The following is a 12,794-nucleotide window of genomic DNA, read 5'->3' as shown; positions in this document are numbered from 1 at the left end:
GCACTGTATCTATTTGTGTCTCGGCTTGGGCCGAATGAACGGGTCTGCGGTCTTTTTCTTTCGCATCATCGGTAGACGGGGCTTAGGTGGAAGGTTATTGGGAGTCTAGATATATCGCAAAGCTTGTAAGCGATTGATCAGAAAAAAAAAGGCCTATCGCCTCCCCCTAGGTGACTTACTTCTGACGCTCGGGGTCCACTGGGAACGGGCTTGTTGGCGTTATTAGGGTAAGCCGGGCTATCACGAGAAGGCTTGATGAGATCCTATTATATAATAAGTTTCTCCTTCTGATGGATATAGCCAATTCATAACTCACAACGTGCGGAGCCACCGGGCCCTTCGGGGCGTTCGAGGGTGGGTTTGGGCCAGTTCGCGGGCGTGATGCCTTCGGAGCATCGGGAGCCGAGTCGGTACGCTTGCGTTTGCTTCCAAGAAGTTCATTGGGCTGGATCCTCATCGAATTGTGTGTGGTTGCCTGAACAGTGGGTACTTTGGGATTGTGATTTCCCATTTGTTGCTGGCGACGGCGTTCGGCATTTTGTGTCTGCTGGTCACGGAACTTGCGCTCCTCGTGGGCCAGACGCGATTTCTCATACTTGGATAGGATCTTGGAAGACTTGCATGAAGCAACAGAATGTCCAAATTGACCACACTCAAGGCAGCGTTCAGCAGTGCAGGATCCCCTGCTGTGACCATCCTGTCCACACCGGAAGCACTTTCCACGAGCAACTTCTTTTGCCTCGGCGTTGTCACAGTTATGGGTGAAATGATCGCCGCTGCCACAGATTCCACACATCTTGTTCACATCCAGCCCCATTGCTCCACCAGAGGGACCATCGGGGAGAGGCACCGGGGGAGTGCCACACCCGGAGGGCGACACAGAGACCGGGCGAGAGTCCAGCCCAACTGAGGAGGGGGGCCGAGAAATCGAACGCACCGACGGAGGCTCTTCCTTGGGAACTGTGGAAGATTTGGGTTCCTGGGGTCCATCGACGTCTACCATTTCAGCCTCCTTGTAGCCTGTAAATTGTGGCTTGTTCAGAAGCTGAACGATATTGCCTTCTGTGTAGACATTTCGACCTCGCGCATCCTGGATAAGACCATTCCAGAATTGGCCTTGCATTAGGGATTTTGAGTTGCCCAGAACCCACAGGGATGACTTGGCACGAGTGAGACCGACGTTCATACGTCGAATATCAGCCAAGAAACCGATGCCTTTGTTCGACGCGCGGACGCAAGAGAAAATGATTACCTCACTTTCACGACCTTGGAAAGCGTCGGTCGTATTGAAGTCGACCTTCTTCAAAATGTCCTCTCCGTATCTAACCGTAAATTGAATACGCATCTCTCGCAGCTGACCCTTGTACGGGGTGATGATGCCGATCTTTCCCGCGAAGTCGTAGTCCGTGACATCCGTGATCAGCCGATTGTATAACTGCATTGCGGCTTGAATTTCTGCGTAGTTGATTAGAGAGTGGCCTTTGGTAGCACTCTGATGCATGCCCTGAACGTCGAAGAATCGGTATGGGCTAAGCAGCTCGCTCTGATGCCATGGGCGGGTCCGAAGCTTGGCCATGTCGGCACCGTCTTGAAGCTTGCCATCATAGAAAGTAAGACTGGGGAAGCGACTGATATCCGGGTGCATACGGTATTGGACATCCAGCAGATGGACATCCTGTGGGAAATTCTTCTGCATACGGACGAACAGACTTTGCTCATACTGGAACTGAGACGCCATCTTGGACAAGACGGTAGGGGGCAGTTGTTTGGGGTCACCAACAAGGACACACTTGGAGCAACCGTACTTGAGTGGAATGAGAGCACTTAACTCGATGCACTGAGCCGCTTCATCAATGATGACTGTCTCAAATTCGACATTCATGGACTGGAAGATTTCGTGCCCGGAACCGCTGAGGGTGGTGCAGATGACATGAGCACCATCGATGATTTCTTGCTGGACGCGGCGTTTATGCATCTCAGCATTACGGGCCAAAGTATGATTCTGGTCACGGGCTTTATCAATGTCCGCGCTGAGTTGCGATCTCTTCTTCTTCAATAATTCAAACTCGCGCTCGAGCTCTTCCGGAGGAGGCAGACCCTTGGCTCGGCATTCATCAAGAGATGCACGAGCCTCTTTGAAATCGTTGTCAGTCTTCTTGTGCTCTTCATAGAGCTTTTGCATGTCAGCACTGCTACCAGATGTAGGGTCTTTGTTCAGGCGAGCATTGACCATCTCGTCGAGGGTCACGTCCAGCACATTCGCATTGATGGCATCGCTTCGTCCAAGACGGACGACAGATACCTTCTCTTGGCGACCATGGATGGTTTTGACGCCTTGCTTCAAACGCATGACCAGTTCATCTACAGCAGCGTTACTGGGCGCACAAAGCAAAAGCTTGCGGGAGGTCGGAGGTCGTGTGGCATGGTAGCCTGTCCCAATGGAGACGCTAACTTTTCCGAGGAGGTTGCTCAAGAGGCTACCGACAAGCGCAACAATAGTCTTGGTTTTACCCGAGCCAGGAGGACCTTGGATAAGGGTGAACGCATCATTGTCGATGGCTGACTTAATTGCTTTGGCCTGGGCACGGTTGATAGTGTAGTTGTTCATGATAGATTGCAATTTCGCGTCCGAATAAGTGAGAAGAGGCGAGGGCTTGGCCAAGACAATCTCCTCGCACAGGTCATAGTACTGCAGCGCCATCAGGGCACCGTACTCTCGTTCCACCGGGATCAAGGAGGTGACCTTAACTGCCCATGCTGTAGACCCGGTTCCAAAGGAGGAAAGAAACTTGTTGGTTCCAGGATTCATACGATAGGTCACTTCCATTTTGCCGCCTTTGCGGTTGACACCGCAGACACGGGCAAGTACATGACCGGCGTGGGGGTCATTGGTAGGGTTGGAAGAGCTGGAGAACAAGACTAGGTCGCCTTCACCGAGACTGAAATCCTTGGGAGCAAGCCCAAGGGGCTGGGTGCTAAATTCGATCCACGAGTCGACTGTCAAACGGGACATAACCTTCACCTCAAATGGTCGGAAGCTACCTTCTTCCTTGGCCTGTTGGAATCCTTGCCAGGCTTCGAGTATCAACAAGGGCTCAAAGGTACTCTGGTAATCTCCGGGAGAGCGGAAAGTATTGGACACAAGGGTATAATCCATGCGGTCTGAAGTGGGAGGAAGATCACCGCTGGCAAAGAAATCCCAAGACAGGATAGAATGGTGCAGGGTTGACAGATCCGGGGACAGACGAGCACGCATGTCATTCATAGAACGGTGGCGTTTGACCTTGCGGACGGGTTGCTGCTGGAGAGATTGCTTTTTGCTCTGTTCGTAAGCTGTGACTGCTTCGGGCTTCTTGGGTTTGGCGCCAAAGAGTTCTTTATCTAATTCATCCTCACTTTCAGTGTCTGTATCAGGGCCAGAAGAAACCATCATGCTCTCCTCAGGGATGGTATGATCTTTACCCTTAACACCAATACCTTTCAGGCCAGAGCCTTGCTCGGCAGTCTGCTCTGCAACACCGCGTGCTGGGAGGTTCTTCTTGAGCCGTGCCAACTCGGCCAGATCGCGCTTCTTCTTGGCTTCTTTCTCGCGTTCACGCTTCTCACGGAAGGACAGGACACTGGTGGCATCGTCTTTCGGGCGGTGGGGCACGATGGCCTTGGGCACCGGAAGACGTGCCTTCAGAGCCGTCGAGGCCGGCATCTTCGAGGGCTGCTCGAGTTTGCGCTTGGCAGTGGTGGCGAGGCGATCTTTGTTGAGCTCAACAGAACGAGAAAGGTCAAGAAGAGTTTGATCTGGGATATCGTCGAAGTCGTCATCACTTGGGGGACGGGAGGAAGGACTTGAGATATCAGAAGGTTTGGCAAAAGAAGTAATGGAACTCTGCTTCTTGAGTGAAGCAGTGGACGCCGTGACAACAGGCTTCTTGTAGTAAGCCTCTAGTGAGCGAACTAGCTCAGCTTTGTCGCGTGGGGTGAGAATAGTCTTAACCGAGCCATTCACTGCCACCCCTTCAATAAAGCTTAGTGCGTCTGGCTTCACTGTCACGTCCAACCCTCCCAGTCTCCGCAGGAGCTTCGCTACTAGGCCCACCAAGGTATTGGCAAGGTACTCATCCTTCAACCGCAACCATTTCACCATGGCACTCATGGTGGTTGTGGGCGACTTGAGAAAGCTCTCTGACACTGACTGTTGTGCAGGGTCCGCATCCCCCACAGCGCCTAGGAAGACACCATACTGATCAAAGAGGAAATCCGCAAACTGAATTGTGTCACGGCAAAACTCAAGCATGACAGCCTTATCGTTGCCCCGTAGATGCCACGCTTCGGTCTCATCAAATATCGTGGCCAAGGCCTGCCACAGAAATTCCCAGAGCTTCTGCAAGGCTACGATCTCACGACGATCGACCAGGTTGCGCGTCCGAAGAATACCGGTCTGACTGTTACACAGAATCTCTACGATATCAGTTCCTGTGTGGAGCATCCTCGGAGCAGGAGCAAAGGTCTTCATGTTGGAGATTCGGCGGAAGGACCAACTAAGACCGTACATGGTCATCGTGAAGGACGATTGGAGCAGATGGGAAATGGCATCCCGTCGAGCAGACTGACCGCTGACATTCTTGATCAGATCAACAGCAGCCTGGTACGTGTTGAGATCGGCGGCAAAGAGAGTAGAAATGAGAGCGCTGCTGGTGTCTTGGCTTTGGAAAAGAGTAATCAGATGTTCGGGTGTAAAGTCGGCCAGTCTTTCAATGATCGAGCAGGAGAGGTGGGTGAGGTGACCATAGATCATATTGAAATTCATCTTCTCCTGGTTGTCTTCGCCCTTGGTAGGGAATTTCTCCAATCCGACAAGCGGAAGCATTCCTAGCAACGCCGATGCCGACAGGGCCCGGTTGCTTGCACGAAGGTGTTTGATGACGGCATCCCAGATGGGCGCCGAGTAAGTAGACACCCCATGAGAGAGAGTACCGTGCTTCAATATGACCTCGTAGTCACTCTTTAATGACTGGCATTCCAGGGCCAATGTGTTGCGAACAACATCCAAGCACAGTCTCTCAATTTCCTCCTGGCGTCCTCTCTCAATTGCAAACGTCGGTGGTTCCAGAATGACGTTAATTGTATCCTCTAAAATCTTCATGGTTTCTTTAAGAACAATTCGTTCAACCGAGCCTCTTGAGGCTTCGTGATCAGTGAAACCACGGAGGGTATTGAGAAGACAGTTCAGACCAACAAGGAAACAGTGGTACCGAGACAGGTTTGGATATTGCGGGTCTTGAAGGCGTTTTAGCAAGTCGCGTGCCAAGAGCCGGCATGCAGATGGTTGATGAACTCCTTTGAGCGATGCTAAAAAGGGTGTAATCCACGAAAGCATATCCTTCAACGCAGATTTCTCATAAGGCTCCCCTTCAACGATCTGCATGAGAAAGGCGTTGAATTGCGCATTGTTGAAAGTATGCTCGATAATGGCTTGAGGTGAGATGGTCTGCATGGCATCCCAGAAATCGGCTGGTGCTTTCTCGAGAAAACTCTGCAGAGTGTTCAAAAGAAACCGCAGTCCCGGGGTGGGAATGTGCAGGTGTTCGACACAGAGGCGGCAAGGATCGATGTCCAAGGCACGAAGCTGATGTGTGATCTGCTCCTTATCTAACTTTCTCACGATGAGCTGCATGCCCCGCCACAGTCGCTGAATGACCGCATGCTGCGGTGGCTGCACAGAGGCAGCCTGCAGGACACTTAGCAACCCGTCCCGAATGGCCCAATCAAATTCCAACGGAGTTGGAGGACGATTGTATCGGGTCCAAGTTGAGATGCCCCAAACGCTGTGAAGCTGGTTGGAGTCAAACAGGAAATGACTGACTGCCGGAACATAATCGGAAATCTTCAAACTGCGCTTCGACTGAATGAGTCTGAAGGGCTCATCAAAGTGCTCTTGCAATAGGTTCTCGTTGCGTAGCATGGCTTCGCAACTAAGAGTCTCAAAGATCGACAGCAATGCAGCCCGATCTAAGATACCTAGTGCAATCTGCTGCGGTGAGACACTCTTCAGCTGAGAAGTAGCAGTCGACAAGTTTCGTGTGATCCGCTTGATATCCCACTCATCTACCCTTCGGGAAAAGGCTTCGATATCCTCTTCCTGGTAATTTTCCTCCTTGAGCCGGTCCATGAGCCAGATCTTGCCAGTGTAATAATGCTTGATGCACAGGTCACATTTCTCCAGCGTCTCATCCAACCTGCTCAATACCCAGCTCTGTAATTCTTCCACACCATCCGCATTGTAGGCGAGGATGCGCATGCAAGAGAGGAACTTCTCCTTGCGGGCTTTAGCCTCAGCAACCAGGTCCTTCACACTCCTGCCTTGTTCATCCACGTGGTTCAATTCATCGTAGCGTCCATAGTCGTTATCGTTTTCTCGGGGACAGAGAAGGTGCGTTCCTTCCGGGAGAGCCTTGAGCTCTCTAGACACATTCATATTAGGTGAGCTTCTGTCGTAATCCATCGTAATCCAAGATCCATTGATCACTTACCCGATTGCATCCACAAACTCCATCGTAAGTCTCAATAAGGAATACCAGGCACAGCTGAAGGTTCACCGCACATATCCTGATCCCAGAAGCGTGACCTCAGCACACCGGCTTCCAGGATTCCATTTAGTTTCAAGGAGTAATGGTATGAGGTGTAAGTTGGCACAGGGGGGATAGTATTTGGGAACGTCCGTATGGGTGTTGATGAGCTTTGATGAGGAAAGTGTTGATGAGATTTGACGAGGAAAGTGCAAGCAGTTCGATGCAGATTGGGGTATCTCGGCTTTTCTGGCGGTGGAAAAAGAAAGAATGAGAAATGACCTTTCCACCAACTCCAATGATGCGGATTGCGGGAAACTGGAGAAGAGGTCTGTTCAGCCCAAATCTGAAATTCAAGGAGAGCAGTTCGACTTGAGCAGTGGAATGTGGTCAGATCCTTGAAGAATCCAGCTATCGTGTTTCTCAGTTGGATGTAGCGGCCCCAGAGAGGAGTCGCCTGAAGCGCCTTGCACCGTTTGGCAATGGACGAAAAGTCGCCCGTCATAAACGCGGGCAGAACGAAGCTGTTTGGCAGATCTGCTAGGCGGTGAGACATGGAGCCGACGCGTTGACGCGCATCATTTTTACCCAACTCGGACCTCTCATACTATTACTGCTATGCGCGACTTTCTATTATGATGTCTTATATTTCTATAATGGTTGACTGATGGACTAGAAATAGAAATTCACAATAACCGCATTAAATACTTTCCTCATGGAGGGCGCTGAATAGAATACATGAATATCATCCCTGACTCTGCCTGAACTCCCGCAGGAAGATAACAGAGCAGAAAATATAATCCAGATATAACCCCACAGATGGATTGCAAGAAGAACGAGCTTTCAGATGCGGGTTGTCGTGCACGTTTGCAAAAAAAGACAGAAACGCTTTTGTACAAAGGGTGGATCACTATGAAACATGGGAACAGACATGAAAGGTGGTTAAGCCAAAGTCAGAGCTGCGATGTATAGGGAATGCTGGGGGGGATGGCAAAAAGAAACAAAACAAAAAGCAAAATTTGCGCCGAGTCTCCGACCAGATGTAGTATAACCAAACGCCTGCTTTCTATCCGGGGAATATCAAGGCTGTCAATGGGAGGAAACGAAGTAGAAGGCACAGCAGCATATTGCGCGTGAAGATGGAGAAGGCAAAGGAGACAGAAAAATGAAAAATAAACCAACCAGGCCAGGTCAGGTGAACCGACCGGAAAGATGATAAACAGTCGTCAAGGACGGGTCGTCACAGAAATCGATGCAAGGCCACGATGCCTCAAACCATAACGCTATGTGCAGCAGGCTCATCCGGGGCCCGGAATGGATCTTGGGCTGAGCCTTGGTGGCTTGACTCTACCCGCTGCAGCATGGCCGCTGAGGTGAAGTCATTGCTTTGTTCGAAGCTTTGCCGAACCCGCTCAAATGAATGCCGCGTCCGTTCATTGGATCGCCGTCCATAATCCACCGACTGCGGTCGCGGGTATTGATCCAGACTCGCCGTGTAATTGGTGCCATTGCTTCCATTCTGGCTGCGAGGATTATGACCGTTGGTGTGAACGACGGTAGGCGGATAAAACGGTCGTTCATCATCAGGAATCCCAGGATCTTGTCTCATTGTGGGTGGAATCGGCTTGGCCAATTCGGAAGACGTTGCTGATCCTTCACTGGAAACAGGGATCACTTCACCTGCTTTGGGATGTTCCAGGTCATCAAGCTCTTCCAGGTGCTTGTATTTGCCCTGAGTGACCTGTTCGCGGACAATGTCGATATCAAGCGGGAAGAAAACCTTCTGGAATGCGTTGTAGGTGAAACGAGGAAGCAAGGATATCATGATCGTCACAAGAAGCACGATCCAGAAACTGAATGCCCCGTAAACCTCCGCGGCTGACTTGTAAAATTGACCGGAGGAGGTAAATGACGAGTATATACCAGTCCAGACAAATATCAAGAGAGAACTGATGGCGTTGATCAACCCAGTGAACCAATCCCATCGATAGGTGTTCATCATGATATAAGTATTGCTGGAAATAACGGCACAACTGGCAACCAGGATACCCATGCGACTCCGATCGTTGATGTTTCGGCCATTCTCTGTGGCAAAGTTCGCTGGCTGGAAAAGCATATACGGCATGAAAAAACAGATCACTGACTGATACAACCCATCGGCCATATACATCCTGTATGGTATGAGAAGTTGTATCGAAGAGCGGGACAAAGAGAAACAAACCAGAACTTGAGTTGCGACCATTCCTTGCGTTCAATACCCCGCATATACAATTGGGGAACAGCAAGAGACACCTTATCATTGACATCTTGGTCAAAGATTCCCATGAAAATGACCGGCAGGGAGGTGAATGCCAGGTTGACCAAGATGATATAGGTATAGTCGAAGAGGTACGAGCAATCGAAGTCGTTATAGATACAGTACCAGAAAAGCGCGAAGGTCCACACCAGGTTCTATATGCAATTGTTAGAGAAAAAGCACGCGCATGTGTGTGTAGTGTGGTGTGCAAAAATAAATACCACAGATCACATACCTTGTAGAAGAAGTTCGCGGTACACTCTCCCAGACGACGGTAAGACCATCTTCCATGAACAAGGAGCAGACGCTGAAGAAAGCGGAATTGGCCAATGGCGTAATCCGAGGACATGACAGCCTGTCTGCCTTCCTCGCCCGCAATCCCTACACCAACATCGGCTTCTTGAATCATGGCGACATCGTTTGCACCATCACCAATTGAAAGTGCCATGATATTCAGCCCATGTCTGACCATGTTGACGACAGCAGCTTTCTGAGCCGGGCTGACACGGCAGCAGAGGACAGCCTTGCACTGCTTGCACAGCAAAAGAAACTTCTGTTTCAGTTCATCAGAGAGCATCATTTTGAGAGTTTCACCATCAACAATCACTGCATGTGTGGCTTTGGGCGGAGTGTGATCCGCTTGGGCAGCAATTAGCTCTTCATCAGAGCCAGTCAAGCCGAAGACCTGGAGATGCTTATCAAGCTCCATACTGGCTTTCTCGGGTTGGTTCTCGGTAACGTTGAGCACGATGAGCTCCATATTATTGTTGAGCAGATTGCACGAGAAACCAATGTTGATGGCAGTCTCAACCTTGTCACCAGTCAGAACCCACAACTTGATGCCCGCATCTGCAAGCAATTGAATAGTATCAGGGACACCATCCTGCAAGCGATCCTCAATAGCGGTTCCACCGAGGAGCGTCAGATGTTGTTCGATTGCACTTGAGACTTTCTCCAGCTTTTCCTCACGGTCTGTGATGGCAGCAGCGGCAACGTCATGCTCCTTGTTCCAGGCTTGATACTCCTCCTCGCTCAGCAGTCGGTCAGCAATACAAAGGGTTCGCAGTCCTTCCTTGGCATATTCCTCCAGATGCTCAGCGGTTTTGCGTCGAAGCTCCTGCTGCTGGCCACGAGCCAGGCGAGAGTAGATGATGCTATCCGCACCCTTGCAGAACAAACGAATGGTTCCATCGGGCATACGGATAATAGCACTCATCCGCTTCCGGGAGGAGTTGAATTCAAGGGTATTTAGGACTGTATAAGTGCGCTCTTCGCCCATAATGTTTAAGAGGAGATCATCGCCAGCACGTCCAAGCACAGTGAAGCCACAGTCTCGGGCAGTGCTAACCAGTGCAGCCTCGTCAGGCGACTGTGCCTTGAACTCAATCTGGGGCGGATCTCCGGGGGTATGCTCGGTGATAACGGTGTGGCACACAGCGAGAGCCAACATGAAATGCTCAACGGCTGCCTGTTGTCCTTCTCCGGACTGTCCTTCAAGATCAGCCACGAAATTCGGAGCAATGAAGGTCAGGTTCTCATCACGCAGATAGGGGTTATCATGAACGCGGCGGAGCATGGCAAGCATCTTCTGTCCATCAGCCGTAATTTGCGCTCGGGCTTGGGCGGCCTCTTCGTCTGCATTGGCACCTTCGCGACGTCTCATGCCAATCTGGGCTTCCGTATAGGCTTCACCGTAAGACACGCCATTGATCGTGGACTTCTTGAACTCCATGACATTCTGCGTCAGGGTGCCGGTTTTATCTGAAAAGATATATTCAACCTGGCCCACATCATCGGAAATATTCCAAGACTTGGGCACACAGTAAAGTCCCAGTCTCTCATAGTACATATAAAGATCACTGTGGATAAAGACGGCTTGGATAGTCCGAACAATTTCGAGGGAGATGTACAGTGAAATAGGAACCAAGTTCTGGAACAAGATGAGGGCGGTCCAGAAAGTGACAATGCCAGTGACGGGGGGCGTGCCTCCGTAAGAGCGGTAGTCGAAGAAGTCCAGAGATTTATCCGGGGCCGCCCATGCAAAACCGTTGACGATGCCGGAGACGAGACACATCGCAAACAGAATGACGAAATTGTATATGACGTTCCAATTCAGGTCCTTGGCCAGACGGGCACGCTTGGCGGGTGTCGCGCCGGAGTTGAGCATGATCTTGCTCTCTCCGCCGGTGAAGACGACAACTCCAAGAACCCATTCGGTACTGCGTAGAGAGCAGCCACGAAGCAGCATGTTGTTGATGCTCACAGGCTCGACCATCTCCTTGCGAGGGGCTTCAGGAAAGTTTGGGTCACGTTGGTCCCATCGTATGGCACCGTTGTAGGCGTACAGATTGGGATGCGGCGGTTCACTCTCGATGGTAAACTCTGCCTTTTCACAGTCGCGAGCGTGGCGAACCTGGCGACCGCAGTGAAGAGCTTGGCGAACTTTCAAGTTTGTCTCTCCGTCCAGGCCTTTCGTCTCGACGTAACAAGCGCCGTCCGGGTCCGAGGTGGAGAGGATGACGATGTCGGCGGGAATGGGATCTTCGTTGTACAGACGAACAAAGTCACCCACTTGGATGCTTTTCCAGGCGTCACGCTTGAAACGAGCTTTGCCGGGCGTTTGTTTAGACATGTCCACCACACTACCCAGTTTCTTGTCGGACGACGGGGTCACCACACTTTCCCGAGCCGCGGTGTTGGGAGACAAGTACTTGTTCTCGGGATTACTTGAAATCGGCCACTCTTCACGGGCTTCGGGCTGGGGGGAGGGTACATCGGTCATAGGGATAGCCACTTCACCAGGGGCCATTGAGTCTCGGTGGGAATACATAGACGTGCGGGGTGTCGCAGTGGTCAGAAAAGAGTCACGCCGTTCAGCTTCGCCATCCGTGTCCTGGCTCTTCTTGCTGAATAAAGCTGCCATCCAGTGGTACGTTGCGATTGCGCCTCGAGTGCAAGCTTTCTTGATTCGGCGCCAGAGTCCGATGTTGTCTTCGGTCGAGTTCACGTTGTTCCAATCGACCAGGCGATAGACGGGTGAATTGTTGACTTGGTTGTCCGAAACTGTCCGGCCCCAGTCTTCAATGGCATCCTTGATCGCAGTCACCACGATAATGACGATCAGGGGCACGGCGTTCAGACCAGGGTTGTTGGCACCGAAAATCGAGAAGAACTAGAACGAATCAGTCAGTCCCAGTATTCTAGTCTGCGCATCGGGATCTGCAAACTCCGCGGCCACGTACGTTGAGAATAATGACGAACAAAAAGTAGATGTTGGCGATGTTGTGGAATTGCAACCAGATGTTCTTCGGAACGAACGTCAACGCAGTATACTTAGCGGTCCGAATCTTATTTCTGGGATAGGTGTTCTTGAGATGGCCCTCTTCATCTCGTTCGGATTCAGGGATCGGGATGTTGAAGTAGATCGTCCGGTTGGTGCCAGTCTCGGCGTCGTTAGTGTATGCGTCGTCGGTCGGTGTGCTGGCGGCGTTATTCGACTTTCGCTTCTCATCTCGCACTTCCGACCGCTTGTGGAAGCGATCAATGATGGAGACACGTTTCCGCATGCCGCCGGAGCCGGCCACGCGCGTCGTTGCCCATCTTTGTCGCTTGGTTGGCTTGGAGATGTTACTGCTAACCTCCCGGATATCACTACTCGCCTCGCGGGAAGGCTCTTCCCCAGAAAAGCTAACGGAAGCCATTCAGGCTACTGTTGCGCCCAAAAGGGCGTGAAACTCGATGGAATCCTTGATTATGGGGGCGGCCGGGCATCCGGTCTATCGAAGCCGGAATCCAACGCCGTGCGCGACCAAGCGGTCGAATCCGTCCGGTGTCACAGAGGTAGAGTCAGACGAGACACAGACAAGATCATTCGGGATCCGAATGGCGATACGGAGAAAGGAACCGGCGCGCAGGTTCACGGCGGTTCGAGATTC

The 12,794-nt window shown here is 51.4% G+C and overlaps 2 protein-coding genes across 2 annotated transcripts; both read right to left on the bottom strand.

The window, feature by feature from the left end:
• Positions 1-9: 9 nt before the first annotated feature.
• Positions 10-6,550, bottom strand: N7459_001784 (putative tRNA-splicing endonuclease; the record flags this gene model as incomplete). The annotated part of the gene is made up of 4 exons (XM_056940969.1): positions 10-105; positions 180-263; positions 317-6,458; positions 6,528-6,550. The coding sequence occupies 4 exons, from the start codon at positions 6,548-6,550 to the stop codon at positions 10-12; spliced, it is 6,345 nt and encodes a 2,114-aa protein (XP_056805249.1).
• A 1,283-nt stretch (positions 6,551-7,833) lies between these two features.
• On the bottom strand, positions 7,834-12,560 carry N7459_001783 (uncharacterized protein; the record flags this gene model as incomplete). Its single annotated transcript, XM_056940968.1, has 4 exons — positions 7,834-8,734; positions 8,785-9,014; positions 9,095-12,031; positions 12,102-12,560. The coding sequence occupies 4 exons, from the start codon at positions 12,558-12,560 to the stop codon at positions 7,834-7,836; spliced, it is 4,527 nt and encodes a 1,508-aa protein (XP_056805248.1).
• Between the last annotated feature and the right edge of the window lie 234 nt (positions 12,561-12,794).

Source organism: Penicillium hispanicum (genome assembly GCF_028827665.1).
Source record: "Penicillium hispanicum strain IBT 35686 chromosome Unknown utg000001l_segment0_segment0, whole genome shotgun sequence".
Classification (NCBI taxonomy): Eukaryota; Fungi; Ascomycota; class Eurotiomycetes; order Eurotiales; family Aspergillaceae; genus Penicillium; species Penicillium hispanicum.
This window is presented reverse-complemented; position numbering and strand designations above follow the sequence as displayed.